Raw genomic sequence first — 23,132 nt, forward strand, 5'->3', positions numbered from 1 at the left:
ACACACACACAGGAGATGTGAGAAACACACAAACAGCACAGCGAAAAAAAAAAAAAAGGAAACAGACAAGGAAGCACACAAATGACTAGAGGGACTCCACAAAAAAAGGAGGTGCACATACAAAAACGCCCCAAAAAACAACCACACAAAACCACACAACACCAAACAACCCAAACAACCAAAAACATAAAGGGAACGAAAGGTGCCACACACAAACCGAGCCAGTGTGAATGCATGGTAGAAACCAAAAACACACAAACAAAGAACATGAGAATATAAACATGAAATAGTGAAGGAACAGTGTTAGAAGTAGGATGGACCCGTGGAGCAATAGACAAACAGAGGGAGGGAATGGAAAGAACCAAACCCCAAAAAAAACCAAAAAAAAAAAGAAGCAGAAAAGCCCCAAAAAACCCACACCCACACCACAACCCAAAAAAGAAAGGACCAAAAAACCACAAACAAACAAAAAAAAACCAAAAAAAAGAGACCCCCCCACAACAAAACAAAAACCCCACAATTTTCACTCTTCATACAATAATATATAACACAATGAAGGAAAATATGTGGGGACAGAAAGGAACCTATGAGATATCAATTCAAAATAAAAATAGCAGTTCGGCTTGAGGGACAAGCCCCCTATTTTTATTTTATTTTTTTTGTTTTAACAATCTCATAGTTTTCTTAAATCCTCTCTTTTTAGTAAATAACAATAACCTTGTTTGAGTCAGGAGTTTTGATGTAATCATAGTGGCCTTTCAACACCCTTCAGGGTCTTTCAGTGATATGTTTAGAGGATAAATAGTTGTGGTCTTAAATTCTTAGTTTCTGGTCTTAAGTGATATATAATGTGTCGGTCATTCTCTGAAGCAGGCGCAAATATGATATTCATATTATATTGACCAAGTTGTCAGTTGCATTCATTCCTGTATGTATTTATTTTGTATAAGTAATGATTATGATAAATAATTGAGCTCAGGTTGAAATGCAGATAACATGAGACCAGGGTAGCATTACTTACTATTAAATAACTTCCAAGATAGTACTACTTACTTTTAACGTTGGTGTTTTACAAAAAAAAAAAAAAAAACAAAGTGCTTGTGACATTTTGTTTTGTTTGTTAGATTATTTTAATTGTCTTTTTTCTGTCTACAAAATCTATCAATGTTGGAAGATCTCTCTTGGAGTAGACTAGTTTCTACCTTTTAACAGAGCAAGGGCCTCTAGCTTGCAGTTGTCAGCTAAGGTCAAACTCTGCTCTCCCCCAACCGCCACACACACACACACACAACAACAACACACACACACACACACACACCCACACACACACACCACACACACACACACACACACACACACACACACACACACACACACACACACTCATTTATATGTTTTTATGAGGGACCAACTTTATAACCATCACTTGTGGGGGCCACCCTTTCTAAAGGTGCTAGATCGATAAAAAAATCAGGTATACTCACCCATAGCTTTGTTAGCTTATACCTTCAAACATCTGAATTGATATAGTAATGACTTCCCCATCCTATAGTGGGGACTTTGTAAAAACTGAGTTAACATGGTTGGTTGGACCTCATTTGGTGCGGGTATTTACATAATTCACAAACAAATTCCATCGTGATTAGTGGGGGACTTTGCAGCAAATAAATTAAATAAAGGTTTAATTTACAGATTTAATCCATGGTAGAATGAAAATATGCATAAACAGTACTTTAATAAAAAAAATTGTAAATTCATCTTAGCTTAGTCGTTTATAGATAGCGTATATGTGGGGCATGAAGCTTGAAAAGGTGAGTGATTAAAACCATCACTTTTGCATATCACACAAACCTAACATAGCAAAACATATGATTATACAGCTGAAACCAGATATTTACATACACTTCAGAAAACTTATCAGTAAACTTTTATTTCTTTACTGTCATACATGAAATCAGAGTAAACTTTTTCTGTTTTAGATCTCCATTTGAGTTAATTGGTGGCACTTCGTGGATGCATATAAAGGCACACCTATTTCTTTGACATCATGAGAAAATCAAGAGAAATCAACCAAGACATAGGGAAAACAATTGTGGAGCTCTACAAGTGTGGCTCATCCTTAGGTTACAATTTCCAGATGCCTGAAGGTCCCACGTTCATCTGTTCAGACAGTAATACACAAAGTTATAAAAACATGGGAATGTACAACCATCATACCGCTCAGGAAGGAGACGATTCTAATCCCGAGAGGAACGTTTTTTTTTTGGTGTGAATCAATCCCAGGACAACAGCAAAAAACCTTGCGAAGATGCTAGCTGAAACTGGTAAGACAGTGTCCACAGTAAAACAAGTCCTGTACCACCATGAGCTAAAAGGTTCCTCTGGGAGAAGAAAGCCATTACTTCAAAACCACCATAAAAAGCCATACATGTGGACAAAAACTCTCAATTTCTGGAGACATGTCCTGTGGTCTGACAAAACAAAGATTGAACTGTTCGGCCATAATGATAAACGGTATATTTGAAAAGAAAAGAAGCCTTTGAAGCCTCAGAACACCATCCCAACTGTGAAGTATGGGGGTGCTTTGCTGCAGAAGGGACTGGTGCACTTCACAAAATAGATGGCCTCATGAGAAAAGAAAATGTTGTGGATATAATGAAGCAACATCTGAAGATGTCGCCAGGAAGTTAAAGCTTGCGCAAATGGGTCTTCAAAGTGGACACTGGCCCCAAGCATACCTCCAAATTAGTTACAAAGTGGCTTAAAGACAACAAAGTCAAGGTATTGGAGTAGCCATCACAAAGCCCTGATCTCAATCCCATAGAACATTTGTGGGCGGCACTGAAAAGTCGAGAGCAAGAAGGCCTACAAACCTGACGCAGTTACACCAGTTCTGTCAAGGGAGTGGCCCAAAATTCCATCAAACTATTGTAGAAAGCTTGTGGAAGGACACTCAACAACGTTTGGCCCAAATTGAAACAGGCAATCCTACCAAATACTAAGAAAGTGTTCCGGCATTGAGTTGTCGATGTTGATGATGAAAAGGGATTTAGGAGAGCCGGTTGCCGTCCGGGTGCAAATAAATACGGGGTGTTAGGCGCGTTCCGGGGACGGGTGACACCACTCCAGATCCTCTGGGAAGAAAAAAATCACACATTACAATCACAGTCGCGAAAAAAAAGAAGCATTTTTAACTATTTTGGCAAATAATTAGCACATAAAAATTAGACCCACCGTTTTGCTAGTCTTTGTGTCTCACGATTTTAGGTCTATAGAGGGTCCGTGGGCGGGGGCAGAGACTGTTGGTCAGCATCCCCAAATATCAATCTTTTTCTCATGTTTTCATAAGAACTCCTTATTTTGTCTCTTCTGATGACATAGTCAATGGTATCAAACTGTTTCTTCAAAATCTCCCAGTCACACCATTGTATAAAGAAGACATTTTAAACCATTTGTTGTATTCCTCGTTAGAAACAGGGTATGGTTTTAACTTCCATTCTTCAGGACCACGGGCTGCAACTAACTTCTCCCTTTCGCTGCATACGCTAAGGAAAATAAAATCCTCTGTAGGTCTAGTGAAACGGTCTGCTTCCACCACGATAGATACTGGCGCCAATGCTACTGTCCCATTGACACACATACACTAGCTCAGGTAAGCCAGGATTGTCAAGGTCTGGGCAGACAACCTCAGCAAAAAAGGCTCCAGTCTTTCACAGAGATTGTACAGGCTGTTTTGGCTTTGCTAGATAGTTCGACAGCAACACTAGTGTAAACAGCTAATGTACGTATCCTGCACTGTATCAAATTGAATATCTGTATCCATTGACAACGACATATTCTAGATCAGATGTACACGATTCAGTCATGCTTGTAGGAAAGATCTCTGGGACGGAATCGCTTCTCTTTTCTGGGAGCCTGGCTCAAACCGCCTGTTGTTCCAGTATTAGCATCGCCGCGTCTGATGCCTCTTTTCGAGGGGCCTGTCGCAAGCCAAATAGTGTTCCAGTCTCTCCACCTCCCCATAACTCTTTTCGGGGCTTAGTGTACAGAGCAAATGTAGTGGGTCCTACTCTAGCTGTCTCACCTTCTTCAACATCAGATGATCCTGATTGTTGTCCAAATGTGTGGATAGACATGGCTGAAAAACGATTCCTCTTGTTTTCACCAAAAGAATTAAAAAAGCAGCTGGTTTTGTTGAAGGGTGAGAAAAAACGAGCTAGTTAAAAAGTGAGCAGCCATCATGAAACCAAGACTTTTAAATCCTACAAGCCACGCCCTGCATGCCGATTTAACACCCACAACAATAGCCCTCACATTTACAAGCTAACCATTGGTCTATCAGGCGTTTTTAACACCTTTACAAATGTAAATACATCATCACGTCAGGAGAGGTAACCCCACCCTACGCAGTATGGCCGCGACGTCATCACGACTGCGAGATGCGCTCCCAGATTCGGCCGCTAGAGGCACAGCTGCGTGATGCGCACTTATCTTTGATTTCTCACTGGTTCGCTTATTTGAATTGGAGATGAGCTCCCAGATTCATCTTTGATTTCTCACTGGTTCGCTTATTTGAATTGAAAACGCTATTTCCGGTATAGAGTGTTGGAGCATGGGAAAAAAGGGGTGTGTTGGGAAAAGGGGAGTGAACACCGTGTCAGAATGAAGCAGGCCACGAGGTTCAGACACCGAGCCTAGCTATGTGCATCTCCAACCTTTGGGCTAAGTCATTTCTCCCAACCTTACACAGCGATGCATGTACGGTTTCCACGTATATGAACGTGTCATGATTTACATGCTCTGTGGATGCTTTTACAAGGTCACTGACACTCGTGACACATTCATACTTGCTGCTTGGGAGATGCAGGGTCCATATGAATCTTGTCATGGTGTCAGCGTCGAGGTCCCCGAGTGTATGGCACACATTCTCCCTGACATCAGCTGCATTTCCTTGGATAGCGTTGGGATATTCAGCAAAGGTAAAGGGTCGTGGCTGATTTGATGTTTGGCCACCGTCACGGGTGCCGCTAGGGATCCTTTCCACCAGGTCATTACGGTGTACGCGTCAGCAGGATGATCAAGACCGCGCAAGCTTTATCGTTGTAAGCGCCGGGCGATTGCATCTGCTATCTGGGTTCTATGAGTCAGACGATCCATAACGGTTTCGAGCAATGGGGCTTCGACCAAACACTTGTATGTCGCGCAGGAAATACTTGAGTCCCACAAAATCCTCAGTGCCGAGATCGTCCAAGATGGCGAGTATCTCTCTGGACACCTCGGGTGCTGCGGACGAGCCACAGAAGACGTTGTGGTTGTCGTTGTCCTCCCAGGTTTCCATAAACGTCTTACAAACACCGTTGCCCTTCTTCCTTGCATGGTCGATCAAGGCCCTAGCCCTGTCCCGAGTGCCTCTCATAGCCTGGATGTACTCCAACTCTTCACCTGATATCATCTCGTGGTGCAACAGAACATCGGCCCACGTAGTTCACTCTGGCCGGATGTTACTGGCCTCTATGTAGCTGAGTCTTTTCGGGTAAGACTTTCCATGGTAAGATACTCTGTGTGAGGCCACATTCAAGATTGTTAGACGGTGGATGCTTGTTTGGACATGTGTGTCTTTCATAAAGTAAAACGGGAAACCCTCTCTCTCTCTCTCTCTCTCTCTCTCTCTCTCTCTCTGGTTCCTTACACACGTTCTGCTCACTGCTCCAAATAGTGTAAAGATACGTGATTTAATTCTTACTCAGTCCGTCATTTCAAACGCATCTGTGGCATGTTCTGTCGCTGTCTGCTTCAGTCTTTATACTATTGTAAGGTGGGTGTGGTTAGGAAAATTCTGGAAAAGAGGTGTGGTATGGAAGCGTTCTGGGCGTGGTAAAAAATAAAAATTGACATCTTTCACCACATTAAACACAACATTTTTAAAGTCAAATATGCTAGTTACATTAAAATGATACAAAATAAGTTTTGTATTCACAAATTCATGTTGAACATACCATATCTTGCCTGTAAGACTTACATTTTGGCAACAATGTGTTAATTCTGAATTACAACGCAACTTCAAGTTAGAACTACTTACTTTTAACGCTGGCGTTTTACAAAGAAACATATTTGGGTCAGGTTGCAAGTTGAATCTTTTCTTACAACTACTGCGTACATCGAGGAGAATTAAATATAATTTTAAAAGCTGTTGTTTTAATACAAAAAAATGTTACAAGCATACTTTTTGTTTTTAACACTGATCACATAAGTTTTAAAAATGTTTAATGTTTGCATCTTTCACCACATTAAACACAAACAATCTTTTAAGCCTATGTGGTTACATTTAAATGATACAAAATAAGTTTTGTATTCACAAATTAAAATTCATATGCATGTGTGCGCTGTGTAAAGTGCGCGACATACAACAACACAACATGACAACATGTACTGACAACATGAGCGTAACTGTGTTGTGTTGCGTGTGTTTCATGTGTATAATGGCACACAAGCACAGGAAAGTTGTAGAGTGTGTGTATGGATGAATATTATACTTTTTTTTTTTTTTTTTACTTCTCACTGGTTCGCTTATTTGAATTGTAAACGCAATTTCCGGTAGAGGGTTGCTGTGGGCAGCAACAAAAAGAGGCGGAAAAAGGGGTGTGTTGGGGAAAAGGGGAGTGAACACCGATCCCCGGCAGAACGAAGCAGGCACAGCCTGATGAGTACGGAGCAGCGGAGGATGCAGGAGGGGCCAGACATATGGACTAGAGCTAAGCATGCACAGACAACATGAACTGTGGCTGTTTGTGTTGTGTCTGTGTGTGTGTGTGTGTGTGTGTGTGTGTGTGTGTGTGTGTGTGTGTGTGTGTGTGTGTGTGTGTGTGTGTGTGTGTGTGTGTGTGTGTGGGTAGAAATGCATTGACCTTTGGGCTTAGGCCCATTCATGCTTATTAACGCTACTTCCTTGGCCTGTTGTAAGAGGAGCCTTACACATTCCTATTTTACAACCCTGCCTTACACACGTTCTGCTCACTGCTCCAAAGACTGTAAAGATACTTGATTTAATTCTTGGTCATTGGCTCATTTCAAACGCATTTGTGTTACTCAAACTTACATTCATGCTGTGTGTAGAATGAAAACCCTATCTTTCTCTGTTTCAAACGGGTAAGAAACCCTTTTTATGCTCAAAATTAGCGCTACACCCCTCTTCTCTCACTGGATCATTTCAAAAACATCCGGATATTTCATCTCTAACGCTCATTGGATCATTTAAATGAAACATTTTTCTACTTCCTGTGACGCCCTCATTGCATCACTTAACACACGTCATTTCCGGGACACGCCTTCCTTCTAGAAGCTTCCAGAACAGTCCAGTCACACACATCTGGAAGGCATCAATCACTTTTTGACAGGTCGTGACCTCTTGACCCCCCAGGTCAAAAGGTCATCCATCAAAATCCCACATATTTAAGTGACAGTATATGCCTCTTATACTCTCTCCCATGCAAACCTTTAGAAATACATACATTAATTTCATGTCAAAATAAAGGTAAAGTTCTTCTGGTTGCAGACATGTTACTATGGAAGCCATCGGGCTCTTCTCAGTGTTTCCCACAGGTTGAGAATTTACTGGTGGTGGACACGACGCGGTGCGTGATGGCTAGGTTCAGTAATAATGGGTTCAGTTAAAAACTAGTCAAACGAAGGTGAAAACAATGACTACACAACATTATCAGATCATTTAGAAAGAAAAAAACTATTTACATATTAAACAAATTAGAATAAAGATGAAACAGATACAGATGAAAATATTGTAAAACTATCTGACACAATTTCAGAGTAGTTATTAGGGCTGCACGATATGAGGAAAATATGTGATATGCCGTAACGTTGTTGAATATTGCGATAATGATATGACTTGTGATAAATGAACAGATATTAAAATGTAGCATACTCAGTTCTGCTGCTTTCAGTATTTTGCTAAAAAACAAATTGCTTGTTAAATTTTAAACAAACTAGTGCAGTGCCCGTTGAAAATGTGCCTGTTTGGAACGGGCGATTACTTGGCCTGTGGTATTGTTGCTTGTAGAATTCATCAAAACCAAACTGTACCCCACAATGACTTACAGAAGGACCCCACACTACTTTATATGCACCTCCACTGTATAGCCTACTACTGACTTAAACAGTGTAGGCTACTTCTACAGTAGCATCAGAGGAAGACATTACTACTATATTTACCTGACAGAAATCGCTGCAGATTCAGAATGTAATCACAAAATATCACAATGACAATGTGGAGTACTCAGACATTAGCGTCATGGACTCATGGCAGTGTGCTACCCATCTGGCCCGTTATGAGAGCTAATCAGCACATATCTGTGATCATCAACCACCAGAACCGGACTCTGTGTGTGTGTGTGTGTGTGTGTGTGTGTGTGTGTGTACACACAGAGAGAGAGACGTATTGTCTTGTGTCGGATCGTTAAGGAATTTAACATTTCAGCAGACGTGTTCATTTCCATACAGGTTTAGTGGCTTGACGGTTAACGGTGAAGTAGGGGATTTGATTCACAGGGGTATTTTGGTGACTCAATTAACCCGACCCAGGGTGAGTCTGATGAAAACTGATGTATCTGCCCGGTTCAACTCTGAAGGAATAATCTCTGAGACTAGGTTATGTTCTGCCAGCTCACAGCAATTTAATACAATAGCAGGAAAAGAGTCCCCCCGCTGTTCTAAAGCGTTCTGCATGTGGCGTTCTGCATGTGTCTGCTGATGTGCAGGTTACCTTCCCCCCCCAAACACAGACACACATACTGTATATACAGATACGTCTCGCTTTATAAGATAGATAGCCTGCCTATAAGTGACATCACGTTCTGTCTGCCACTTGTTGTCTGTGGTTATGCTTTGCATGTGTGGGATTCTGAAAGGTCCTTAAATTCAGGAATTGTCGTTTGTTTATTCAAAGTCAAAGACAGTCCAAAGTAGTGCAACTTTGCACATTTTGTCTCTGGTCCTCAGGGTGAGGGGGGGAGTGGCCAGCAGCTAGAGAGACAAAAGCCAATGTGTGCTTCTTTTAACTATATATTTAACAATATCTTTTGCATTTCTAATCTAAACGTCAAACTGCACTTACTAGTGCCTGTAGCAAGACACCTGTCAAGTTCGAAATCCATCGGACTAACGGTTCAAGAGATATGCGCATAGCACACACACACACACACACACACACACACACAAAACATTGTTTCCTCCTAACTTATGTTAAATCACATAAGACTAGGAATATCTAAAGTAAATTCTTGTTCACAATTAATCGAATTGTAATCACGATCACGGCTTCCCACGATCAAATATGCGTGATCGAGCGATATTTAAAATGAGTCATAGAACGCTCCTTATCAAAGTTTTTGCAAAGCCACTCTAGCGCTCCATAAACCACTGTCTGATCACGTGCCTCTGTGAGCCAATCAGAGTTGTTCCCTGCACCGCGCAGCTTAGTTTCTAGATGTAGACAGTCACAGAGGACAAAGTAACGTGAGGAAAATTCCACAACAGGTAGCAGTCGGTCATCATAAGCCGGTCACAATGTTTACCAGTTTACCAGTAAACCCAACATTATGTCCCGTATGTTTTGTTTTTCAGACAACAGCAGTGACCATAGCGCTAGTTTGTGTCTGTTAGCTCATAGCTTTAGCAGCAGACTGTTTGACGTCCCGCTGTCAGCATTTTAGCTGTGTTTAACCCAGTTACTACTGTTGCTAACAGTAGGCTAACGTTACCTGCTGTGTCACGTGTTATTAGTGTTTACTGTAGCCAACGGTAGGCTAACGCTACCTGCTGTGTAACGTGTTATTTGTGTTTACTAGCGTGACATGCAGCGATGTTTATGTTGCCTCTAACGTGGGTTTCGGGCATCAGAGCGCAACACAGACAGTAGATACCTTACGGCAAACGTGCATGTATGGAAAGAGGTCGCACAACAGCTGAAATGGCATACTCATTCACAGCATCCTTCAATAAAGGAGGAATGTAGTACAATATGGATGTATTAACAGGAATGTAGCACAATATGGATGTAAAAGCAGTTATAATTAGCCTATGTGACAATAAAATTTGTTTTGGTTAAATCAACAAATAATCGTGATCTCAATATTGATTAAAATAATCGTGATTATCATTTTGGCAATGATCGATGTGATGATTGTATCTTTAAGCAGTTGCACTTGTTCTGAATGCACTTTCTTGTAGTAGTACAGAGAAAAATGTAAAATGCACTTCATCTAAATGCACTTTGTTTTTTAATGATAGAACATTTATTTTTAAAACCTCTCTGCAGGCCAGCAGGACTGTACATTATTATTTAATGTACACGAGTGGGGTCATGTTAAACATTTAAGTTTGAATTTTATTTTATACTGTGCATTGTTGCAATGTACTAAATAAATATTTGCATAATTTGTAATTGATTTATTCTTTGAAACTTTAATATTAATTTATACAATTGCAATGCCTTGATTTTAGTAAAGTTAGTACACAGTCATATCCATAAATGCAATGGTACTAATAATTGGCATAATTTCTTTCGGTGTTTTGGTTTTCAGTTTCTGGTCTTGGTTTCCTCTTTTTCGGTTTCGGCCAAGAATTTTCATTTCAGTGCATCCCTAGTTATTTGGTGATTGATCGCGCTATTAATAGGGACAAAATGCAGTGGTAGAATGTAACAAAGTACAAATTCTTCATTACTGTACTTAAGTAAATTTTTCATGTATCCGTACTTTAAGTGAATTTAAATTTTTATTTAAAACCATTTAGAATGGTAATATGCAAATAAGATTAAGAGAATAACCCGTTATGCAAGTACTTTTACTTTTCGACAACCATCTCCTGAACGCAGTCTCCCGCTTCCCAGGAGGTGCACAGGAAGTGGCATGTCCTTATATGGGAATTTGCGGGGCGTTTTCTTATGCTAATTAGGAACAACTGGCACGTGCTTTCATTTCATCATTATGAAGACGTGGGATTCATCAATCCTAAGAACACATGTGCAAACAATTCTGTTGTTTAAGAACACGTCATGAATCCAATGTAGACTATTCTTAGGGACTTTTTTAAGAACATATTTAAGAGAAAACTTAAAAAGATATTGGTGAATGAGGCCCATTCATATTAAAAAGGATTTATTTATAAAAAGGAAACACGGACGCTGCAATGAAACAGCGAGAGAAAGTGTGGCAGAAGATCACGGAAAGTCTGAGTGTGTAAGTGGTGAAATAAGTTATTGTTATGTTATTATTACATTTGGAATAAATCATTTAAATTCATCCTGTTTTTGCGCTGTATTAATATTCATTAATATTGACATTAGATTTCTGGGACACTTCAGTCTGGAGTAATCTCTTTCCTTCGCTCACCTCCACCTTCTTCCTCTTGCTCCCTCGCTCCTCTGAGTGTCCCGAGGCCTCACTGACAACTTTCCTCTTGCCCTCCTTCTTCTTCTCCTCCTTCTCCTTATGTTTCTGCATGTACTCTGTGATAAGGTCGGGGCAGTCCAGGTTGTCTTGTGGCTCCCATGTGTTATCCTCACTGAAAAGGTGAATGGAGACAGAAGAACATCTCATCAGGCTTTGTTTTTAGGCAATACATTCTCACTGTAATTGCTAACTCATTATTACTTTTTTCCATTGCCATTGCGTAAGGTTATTTGATAGTCTGCAACTTAGTGTAAAGATTACTATGTATGTATGTATGTATGTATGTATGTATGTATGTATCTATCTATCTATCTATATATATATATATATATTAGGGCTGTCAGTTAAACGCGTTATTGCAAACCCATTTTAACGCCGACAATTTTTTTATCGCGCGATTAACGCATAGACAGTTAAAGAAGGACTAACTTTCTTTCGGATATAGCTAGACCGGAAGCAAAATTACGAATCCCACTATGGCCACGCGGCATAAACATTCAAATGAAAAATAACACTCAGTAGCCTAGCTAACCCGTTTCACACACACACAGACAGACGGAGACAGGCAGACACACAAACAAACAAACACAGACACACACACACAAAACGGCTGAGCGGAGGCGGAGACACGGGAGTGGAGAGGATCGCAAATCAAGAAGAGGAAAGAAAACACTGAGAAACATCGAGATGCTAGTTAGCTTGGAAACGATCTAAGTGGAATAACGAAGCTGAAGAGGTACACTACGGCACTTTTCCTGTCTAACAGCAGTGGTTTAGAACAAACGTTGTGCTAGTGTGCCTAGCTAGCTAAAGTTGGAGCTAACTGACTAGTTAGCTAGCTAAAGTTGGCGTTAACGACGGAGAGTGTTTCCCTGCTGAGGAGGACTTTGCTGTAGCTTGTGACTGGTGTTCGTGTTTGAGCTGTTTCTGGGACTAACCGCTAACTGTAAGTTGGATTTCTGTGTGTTTGCTTCACTGAAGATAACGTCCTGCTGGCTGCTGCACGTCCACATGAGCCTGCAACTTTTCTCTTTTTTTTTTTCTCCTCTCGGCGTGTGTGTGTGTGTGTGTGTGTGTGTGTAGGTTTGTGTTAACGCAGTGGTTTAATAGGGTTTGAGTACGTTTTACGTTGAAATGCTTTAGGGGAGGAATAATTTTGTGTAGCTGGAGTGTTTTAAGTGGAACCTGATAGAGAAACTGGTAAAGGGGTAGCTAGTTGTGTGTAATATCATTTGAAGAAATATTGCAGTTAGCCTATTTGAAGGGTGTGATTTGGGTTATGTTTTGTTATTCAATCTAACGGCTAAATGTTATTTATACATTTAAGTTATTGTTCAGTAAGCAGTACCTTTTTTGTTAAAGAGTTGTCTGGGGTCAGTTATTCCAATACAGCACAATAGATTTGCTGGTTAAAAGTAGGGTGGTATATGACTAATCCAAAATAGGTAAACCTTCGTGGTAGCTACCTTAAAGAAATGAACCCAAACACTTCATCATTCCAGTCTGAAGTTACGTATTGCAGCTTGGACATTGCACTTGACAAAGCAAGTTTCTCAAGTCAAATATTCTATATGGCTTTAATAGAAAAGGTATTTTGAAGCATCATGATGCATCGTGATGCATCACGATCAGGCATGAGGCAGTACTATCTGCAGTGGAAAATGGAGGTAACAGTGTTACATTATGTGACAGATTTTTAGTTCCAAGTGAGAATGTTAGTGTGAAATTGAACACTATGTATATGCCAATGTTTTCAATAAAAAAACATTTGCACAAAGCAAGCTGATCCACTTCTCCATGTTAATAAGAGCATTAAAACGAAAAAATGTAATGGGACAAAAAGAAATCAAGGGACATTTAGAATAGATAAAAATGTGTGATTAATTGCGATTAATCATGAGTTAACTATGACATTAATGCAATTAATCGCGATTAAATATTTTAATCGTTTGACAGCACTAATATATATATATATATATACACACATACACACACATATAGGACCAAGAACAAGTATTAATATTATAGACTCATACTTACTCTGAGAACCCCTTCCATTTCAGCAGAAACTCTACTCTTCCCTTCACCAGTCTGCAGTCCAACACCTTCTCCACCACATACTCCTCCTCCACCACATACTCCTCCTCCTTCACTGCTGCTGCAGGAGGTGCTGCAGGCTGCTCCTCCTCCTCCTTCACTGCTGCTGCAGGAGGTGCTGCAGGCTGCTCCTCCTCCTCCTTCACTGCTGCTGCAGGAGGTGCTACAGGCTGCTCCTCCTCCTCCTCTTCCTCCTTCACTGCTGCTGCTGCTCCACCTGCAGGAGGTGCTGCAGGATGCTAATCCTCCTCGGCCTTCTTGTCCTTCTTTCCTGCTACGGTCGCCACCTTGACGTCTGCTGAGGGCTCCTTTGGTAGACCCAAGGGGGAAAACATGCAGAGATAATGATACAAGGGTTAGAACAACTAATGGGAGGTGTGAGTGAATTAAATGGCACTTTTCCATTACACGGTACCCGCTCGACTCTACTCGCCTTTTTTGGTTTTCCGTTACGAAAAAAAGAACCTGGTACCTGCTAACAGGTAGGCCTACTTTTTTTAGTACCACCTCAGTCGAAATTCCAAGCGAGCTGAGCAGATACCCAAAGCTGACGTGAAAGCGACAGAGGGGAGTGTCCTGAACAAACCCCAGGCATGAAAACGGGTCAGGGGTGAGAAGGATATAACCCCTCTAGGGGGGGTCCGGGGGCATGCTCCCCCGGAAGAAAATTTTAAATATTCCATATTTAAAGCATCAATCTGATCCATTTTGAGATGCATTTTTTGCCAACCAACAGGGTAATATTTCAATATGCACTCATTAAAGTTAATTTGACTGGCAAAACAGTTAAAGTCCTTCTGACATTACACAATAATACAAGTCATCATTTTCAAAAACTAAAAAAGAAAAAAAATGATAAATTTTACTTCTTCCAACCATATGTTAAATAAAGAGTCAATGTGGATTTACATATTGCCATAATATCATAATCCTACAATGAATCATTGTGAAAACTAAACTTTACTACTTTGGCCAGGTCATCATCAAAAAAGCGAATTTATATATTAGTTGTCATGTACATTTATTAAAAATGTTTCATATAGCTAGATGTCTAAACTCCGTTATGTTTAAATAACTGCCATGCTGATTCCAAACAGACAGCTTTATCAAGGCAGTTTGGGCTTCAGATAGCATTTAAACAGTGGCCATCGTTAATGACAAATCATGTTCCGCTATGAACGTGCACACACGTATTGTTTGTATCACGGTTGGTCAGTAAAGGAACAGTCGCAACGGTAGCAGCTGTTGCCGGTAACGTACTCGTATGACAGAGCTTTGTGACTAGCATCTAATGACTAGCTAGCAAGCCCTGGCTTACCGCTACTGCCGTACAGTATCTTCCCTCAACATGCACAGCAGAAGAAAGCACCCAGCTCCCTCAGTTTGAGGCACCAAGTGCTAAACGGCTTCCCGTCTCCACTCTTTTCCTCTTGTACTCTATTAATGCCCACCGCCATTTCTTTTAACTACTTTCTCAACTAAAGCTTCCTGTATCTACATGCTCCAAGTTTGATAAACTTTGACTCAATTTTTTTAGCCGCGTTACCACGGAGACCACACCGGCACTTGTTCTATGGGCACCGCACTCTCACATTTCGGCAAAGACCCGCCCTACTTTGCATCTGATTGGCTAAAACTTGTTTCAGTGGTAGGTGGAAGTTTGATGATTGGTTGAATCCAGCGCATCGAAACAAACCAGACCCAGCGAATTTCGCCGAAAGGTGAGTGATTTTCATGTCTGAAACCCGCTATTTTTAAATAGTTCAGCCAGCTGTGTTTTTTTTTGCTGCCTCCAGCTTCATTTGAAACTAAATGTGTCTTCTAGCTGTGGCAACATGAACACACCTTCGATATTCTGTGTGTGTGTCACGTTAGGTCACAGCAGTTTACTGTGGCGCCGTTTGTTTTACAGTTCTGCGGAGGCTCCAGGCAGAGCTTTCGCCGTAGCCTACGTACACACACAAGGCCGGCTCGAGTGACAAGCTCAAGTGGCCTGATGTTTATACTTGTGCGCTGGTGTGTGCGTCGAGCCGGCATAGAAGAAGACAAGCCACGCTGAGGCGGTACTAAAATGTGCAATGGAAAACGGACGCACAGTGTGTCGAGTCTATTTGAGGCGAGCAGGTCCCATGTAATACCATGTTTTACTATATTAAAATGATCTGTTTGAATATAGATGAGGAAATGATGATGAGGTGACCAATCAATAGGACTTCAGAGTGTGAAGTATCTCCTGCATTAAAACTGAAATAACTACTAAAATGTAAGCCAAAAAAGTCATTAACTGGAGCTACAAGCTACATGGAGAACTATTGAAAGTAGTAGGATTAGGTTACTAATCTACTACTACATTTGAACAAATTAACAGTTGTACTCTTTGCCTTAAAAGTAAGCAGAAGATAATGTTATTCAGGAAATTTACCATGAACATCAATTTTCTACAACATTAGAATATGATGCATAAATACCTCTTTCACTTTCTTTCTCCCTCTCTCTCATGGGCTAAAATATAAATGTCCTAAGTCATATTAACTTCCACTGCTCGCTGTTAATGCAAAGTGTAAAACTGTTCGTTTTTGCAAATGACAAGTGACTCATTGAATGGTTTCAGTTAAGAGCAGTAGTTCGTAAATGTATATTTTTAGATATATCATTCAGTCGGTCTGCTATTATCTCATGTGTTGTTTTTTTTTATAGAGGCTAAGTTTCCTTCTCTACATATTATATGCTTTGCTCCCTCATATATATGGACATAGAACAGAAAGACACTGAAGACATTGGACTCCAAAATCTAGAAACTATAAAGAGAATTAAGTGATAAATATAATGCACACTGTAAACATGAATGAAATTTATGTTATTTCCCCCCATATTTATACATATTCTAGTGTTGTAGAAAATTGATCTTCATGGTAAATTTCCTGAGTAACATTATCTTCCGCTCACTTTTAAGGAAAAGAGTACAACTGTTAATTTGTGCAAATGATTAGTAACCTAATCCTTGAATGGTATGATCATGACTGTTTCAGTTCAGAGCAGTGGTCAGTAAATGTATATTTTTAGGCTGTTTACACATTCAGTCGGTCCGTGATCGTCTGCCTCGCTTTCTCTCGCTGTTTCATTACAGCGGCCGTGTTTCTTTTTTACAAATAGTGTGTTTCACATTATCATACTTCCACAAGAAGCTGCTGCTCACTCTGTATAAAAGTATGAACAATGTGTATTCTCCATTTTAGCATCAGTAAATCTGTTATCAACCTCGTGATCTGTTAAAGGGGAGATACAATGATTATATAGAGTATTTCACACGGTTCCTTATGGTCTCCTAATGGGGTATGTAACATTGGTTGGGCTGAAAATGGCCTGGTTGATATTTTATTGGCCCTTATGCATCTCTGTGTTTTGGCCCCATTTGTAACAAGAGCTTTTCTTCCAAATATGGTATGCTCATGAATATTTAGATGAGCTGCGCGCTGATTGTTTGAGCGAATTGCCGTACGTACACATTAGAGACGTGCACTGATTGGTTGAGCGAATCGCCATACACACACAGAGATGCGCGCTGATTGGTTGAGCGAATCCCCAATACACACACATTAGAGAAGCAACAGAATCTCATATTCCAAACACTGCAATGTTTCGTTACCAAATTCACTTCTGAAACTTTTTTATGAGAGAAATCAACTATATAAAGCTAAAAAATGGGCCGTTTTATGAATATTGATGGCTAATTGCAAATTTGGTAAGACGAGTCGGACTTTAGGAGCTCCACACAGTCTGACAAGAAAGCGTCAGCCTGCTGGGCTCCATACCCAGTGTCAAGTCACCCTTTGTGGATACTGCACTACCGGGGCTCCGCGGCCGGCTACCGGGATAACTATAATATACAGTACAGGCCAAAAGTTTGGACACACCTTCTCATTCAATGCGTTTTTTTATTTATTTTCATGACTATTTACATTGTAGATTCTCACTGAAGGCATCAAAATTGTGAATGAACACATATGGAATTATTTACTTAACAAAAAGTTGTGAAATAACTGAAAATGTGTCTTATATTTTAGATTATTCAAAGTAGCCACCCTTTGCTTTTTTTATTAATAAGGGAAAAAATTCCACTAATTAACCCTGACAAGGCACACCTGTGAAGTGAAAACCATTTCAGGTGACTACCTCATGAAGCTCATTGAGAGAACACCAAGGGCTTGCAGAGTTATCAAAAAAGCAAAGGGTGGCTACTTTGAGGAATCTAAAATATAAGATGTTTTCAGTTATTTCACACTTTTTTGTTAAGTACATAATTCCATATGTGTTCATTCATAGTTTTGATGCCTTCAGTGAGAATCTACAATGTAAATAGTCATGAAAATAAAGAAACACATTGAATGAGAAGGTGTGTCCAAACTTTTGGCCTGTACTGTATTTACGGTTTGAATTTTGTCACGCGACTTATATAACATCTACCCCAATGTCTTATAAAGCTAACCATTGTGTCCGATTTGATTTTAAGGCATTTTTATGAACTCAGGGGGCCCTATTTTAACGATCTGAAACGCAAGTATCAAAAGTGAAACGCAAGTAGCTTTGTGGGCGGATCTCGGGCGCTGCTGCTATTATGCCGGCGGGATAAATAACCCTTGCGCCCGACGCAAATCTAAAATGGATTGGCCTGAAGTAGCTAGGTGTGGTTTGGGCGTAACGTGGAATAAACCAATCAAAGCATCATCTCACATTCCCTTTAAGAGCAGGCGCGCTTGTTCCATAGCAGATTGCCATTATAACGGCGGATTTGCCTGGCACACACCAGCGGGAGCTGTCTGGGATGCGGCAAAGTAATAAATGCCCGTCTTGACCGGGTGGCGATGTTGCTGCGCCGTGAACGCTCATCTATCTGAATTACTTCAGCCTGACTCGACCTAGTCTCTCCTCCTCAGCCTGACTCGACCTAGTCTCTCCTCCTCAGTCTGACTCGGCCTAGTCTCTCCTCCTCAGCCTGGCGCACAAACGCACCAAGCCAGGCTGCACAGATTAGACTAGGTCAAGCCTCGCTTTATCAGTTATCCTGGATTTATAAATTCTACTTTTGTGCGATACCCCCCTGAACACTGACCTGAACATGGCTGGTATCAGAGTCCCAGTCTGCTGCTTGTCTTCTGGGGACCTTGTTGCTCCGCTGCTCCTGGTTCTGGTTGTCCTCCTCCATTTCTGTCTTGTCCTGAAATCCAGCAGATGTCCACTGGGGCTGCTGGACTCACTCTGGATTCTGTTCAGTACAAATCAAAGCACGCAGAGATATTCAGGAGCTGCTGTCTCCTCTCCTTTTCCTCACATCCACACACAACTAAAACAACAGTCAGCAAACTCAAAGCAGCGGCTGGAAAACTGTTCCATTTCCTTCCTCGCTACACAATGAACTCGGAGTAGTTTGGAGAAAACAGCATTATATTAAACTGGGAATAAATCTTAACAACTGCACAACAAAAGGTAAACATTTCTTTAAATTAAATTCACTCAGAGCATTTCAGGAAAAAGGAAACTCAATAAAAAGTGATTTTGCCGATACTAGATATCAGTCTAAAGCTCCCCACTATATGTGATTAAAGTGCTGCGAGCTGTAAGTTCACCACTTCTACAGAAGGCAGAAGATGACGTCATCTCGGAGACAGCTGTCTTCCTGTCTCACTCAGACTCCGTTGTTTAGGTGTGCTAACTTACACTAACAACTTTACTGTCCTCAATCTGAACTTGGGTAAAGATCAAACACCAGAACTCTGGTCCACTTGAAAACGGGGGTCCCGGTTCAGGTGGGAACGCGATCCGACCCAAACACAGGAAGTGGACCAAAACCAGAGCATTTACTAGCCTGCAGTTTCAACCTTTCCCACAGTTTACAGACTTAAATATCTGGTTTAAGGGATGAGAACTTTCAGAAAATGTCTACATGCATAGCAATATGTAGAGTCCATCATGACAGAATACTGGAGCCATGGATGAAGATTAGACCAGTTTGTCCCCATCAATGTGGTTGGGAATATATTCAAGTTGGGCTGTACTGCTACATCATTCTTGGACTTGCTGATATCTGTAGAAAGATGGACAGTAAACTTGAGCACAACTACAACATGTATTTACTTATGTGTGTACTGTATATCTGCATGTATTTAAAAATGTAGGCCAAGTATTTACTTAAAAAGCAGAAAGCAGCATTTTAAGGACACCCAGCAGGCCTACCATTACATTGTAATTGCACTGCTTTGCAAATAGTAAGAACCTTCTTCATCACAGACCTGATGGGGCAGTACTTGATCCACATGGATCCACTTGCTGTCCCTCTGGCTGTTCCTCTCTCTTTCCCTGTAGGTTTTCTTCCTCCTCACCCTCTTCTTCACCCTCCTCCTCACTCAACACCTTCATTTGTTTCTCTCCCTTTTTAGTTTCCTGGGGCTAAAAAGGACGCTATGTCCCTTCCTTGTTTCATGACAACTATTAGAAGAAGAAAAAACGGAGGGGCATGCATTACATTTCGTTTCCTAACCATCCCTCCCTACTTAACACGGGCAGATAGCCTGTTGATTACTTTACTCAAATGGATTTGTTATCGCGATGCAACAGCCAAGATGGATGAAGTTCCGTGGTTAACATCCCACCGCGGTGAAGATAGTTTAATATTTGACATTCGTCGGTTTTTGCGGATGTTACCTTCAATAGTTCCGTGTCAATACTTCGATTTCCCCCAGTTTCTGGGTATGTTGTAGAGCTTATTTAGACAGACGTTTCACACTTATTTTTAACTCAAAATCACCAAAAATGTGGACACAGTTTAAAAGCAAGAACTGAATGTCTGTCCAACGCGCGCCACAATAGTGCGCACCTAGGGACCGGCGGAAATTGCAACTCCACTAAGTTTAATCTTCATTAACTTTTTGTTTTACAACATAGATATCTCAAACCACTTCCATTAAAGAGAGGGAGAGCCATTAAACATTTCACACTTGTTAATTAGTAAAAATAAATAAATGTAAATAAAGATGTAGGCTAAGTTACCAATAAATATGGTAGTTTCAACCATTTTCTAATTAATGAATATATTGACATCAAACCACCTGTAATATGTCTCAGACATCTTATCACAACTTTCACAGCTATTGGTTTGTGAAAGGGTATTTAGCAAATCCCATAGCATCCTCATCAGTGACCTATAGTCTATAAATGCATATTTAAAGCTTTTCAATTCATTGGCTTGCTCAATTTTTAATATAATCACATCAAACCACTTGTAATATGTCTCAGACATTCTCCCACAAATTTCACAGCTGTTAGTTTGTGAAAAGTCTTTAGCAAATCCCATAGAATCCTCATCAGTGACCTATAGTCTATAAATGCATATGTAAAGCTTTTCAATGCAATGGCTTTTACAATTTTGAATAGTATCACATTTATAATCACCTCTGTAATATGTCTCTGGCATCCTCTTACAAATTTCACAGTTGTTAGTTTGTGAAAAAGTAGTTATCAAATCCCGTAGCATCCTCATCAGTGACCTATAGTCTATATATGCATATTTAAAGCTTTTCAATTTAAAGGCTTCCTCATTTTTGACTATAATCACATAAAAACCACCTGGAATATGTCTTTGGCATCCTCTCACAAATTTCACAGCTGTTAGTTTGCGAAAAAAGTCTTTAGCAAATCCTATAGCATCCTCAATGCATATTTAAAGCTTTTCAATTCAATGGCTTCCTCATTTTTTAATATAATCACATCAAACCACCTATAATATGTCTCTGGCATCCTCTCACAACTTTCACAGCAGTTAGTTTGTGAAAAAGTCTTTGGCAAATCCCGTAGAATCCTCATCAGTGACCTATAGTCTATGAATGCATATTAAATAATAAAATTTAACACACTACCTACAATTATGTCTCAGACATCTTTTTAAAACCTTTCACAGCAGTTATTTATTAAATCCCATATAACCCATACAATGCATATTTCAAGATTTTTCAATTCATTTGGCTTCCTCATTTTTAACCCCAAACTATCCTGTAATATGTGTCTTTTTTGGCATCCTATAACCCAAATTTCAGAGGTGTTTTTTAGTTTGTGAAAAAGTCTTTAGCAAATCCCGTAGCATCCTGTTCAGTGACCTATTATTATATATAAAATGCATATTTGAAGGTCATCAATTCAATGGCTTGCTCATTTATGAATAGTTTGGCATCAAACCACCTGTAATATGTCTCAGACATCCTTTTACAAATTTCACAGCTGTAAGTTTGTGAAAGTCTTTATCAAAACCTTTAGCTTCCACATAACTGACATGATGTCTATAACATGCATATATAAAGATTATTATTTTAATAGGTTTCTCATTTATGAATGTATTGACATCAAACCACTTGTAATATGTCTCAGACATTCTCCCACAACTTTCACAGCTGTTAGTTTGTGAAAAAGTATTTAGCAAATCCCCTAGCATCCTCATCGGTGACCTATAGTCTATAAAATGCATATTAAAAGATTATCAATTTAGTAGGTTGGTCCTTTTTGAATATATTCATATCAAAACACCTGTAATATGTCTCAGCCATCCGATTATACATTTCACAGCTGTTATTTTGTGAAAAAGTCTTTAGCAAATGCCTTAGCATCCACATAACTGACCTATTGACTAGGCTATAAAATGCATATATAAAGGTTAGCAATTTAATAGGTTTCTCATTTCTGAATATATAGCCATCAAACCACCTGTAATATTTTTCAGAAATCTTTTTACAACTTTCAACTTCTCAGCTGTTAGTTTGTGGGGGAAAAAAAACTTTGAAATACCTTATCAATATCCCTGATCTGTTGGCTATTTAATGCATATATAAAGGTTATTATTTCAACACATTTCTCATTTCTGATGGTGGTGGCGGGGCCGAATAGGGACGGGGGTTTCATTTCCTTGTTTTGGTGCCTGGAGCACCGATGTGTGGGGGGGGCGTTGCCGTTGGCTGGTGGCTGGATTGGACACAGTGGTTGGGGTGCTGGCAGCTGTGGAGTGTGGCTGTGTTTTCCTGTGGGGGAATCTGGCACCGGGACATGGCAGTCTGCGCTGTTCAGTTTTTTGCTGAACACAGAATTTAATATTCTGATGCGACGTGGCCTGAGTACATAAGGAGGCCCTCTAGCAAGGTAGACTTGTCTCAAAAGCACAACAGGTTAGCCTCTATGATGTGCTGTGCATTTTCTTTGTAAATATTTTTTTACATAAGTCATTTTTGATAAATTGATAATCTTTAAATGTGCATTTTATGGACTATAGGTCACTGATGAGGATGCTAATGGATTTGCTAAAGACTTTTTCACAAACTAACAGCTCTAAAAGTTGTGATAAGATGTCTGAGGCAGTACAGGTGTTTTGATGTCAATATATTCAGAAATGAGAAAAGTGTTGAAATAATAACCTTTAAATATGCATTAAATAGCCAACAGATCAGGGATATTGATAACGTATTTTAAAGTTTTTTTTCCCCACAACCTAACAGCTGTGAAAGTTGTGATAGGATGCCAGAGACATATTCCAGGTGG

General features: G+C 40.1%; 1 protein-coding gene across 1 annotated transcript; it reads right to left on the reverse strand.

The window, feature by feature from the left end:
* Positions 1-11,015: 11,015 nt before the first annotated feature.
* Positions 11,016-22,645, reverse strand: LOC120544710 (chromobox protein homolog 1-like). The gene is made up of 4 exons (XM_039778662.1): positions 22,550-22,645; positions 13,503-13,603; positions 11,403-11,574; positions 11,016-11,021 (listed from the first exon to the last, which is right to left on the reverse strand). The coding sequence occupies exons 1-4, from the start codon at positions 22,643-22,645 to the stop codon at positions 11,016-11,018; spliced, it is 375 nt and encodes a 124-aa protein (XP_039634596.1).
* Positions 22,646-23,132: the final 487 nt, after the last annotated feature.

The sequence above is a fragment of the Perca fluviatilis genome, chromosome 2, assembly GCF_010015445.1.
Source record: "Perca fluviatilis chromosome 2, GENO_Pfluv_1.0, whole genome shotgun sequence".
In the NCBI taxonomy this organism is placed as follows: Eukaryota; Metazoa; Chordata; class Actinopteri; order Perciformes; family Percidae; genus Perca; species Perca fluviatilis.

What these genes read in the sequence shown, in the direction of transcription:
- LOC120544710 (XM_039778662.1), bottom strand. Translation starts at nt 22,645, where the DNA reads ATGTCCCGGTGCCAGATTCCCCCACAGGAAAACACAGCCACACTCCAC. An exon ending in AATCCAGCCACCAGCCAACG is followed by an intron (nt 13,604 to 22,549) that starts GCAACGCCCCCC and finishes GTGAAGGAGGAG; the next exon opens with GAGTATGTGGTGGAGGAGGA. An exon ending in AAATGGAAGGGGTTCTCAGA is followed by an intron (nt 11,575 to 13,502) that starts GTAAGTATGAGT and finishes TCACCTTTTCAG; the next exon opens with TGAGGATAACACATGGGAGC.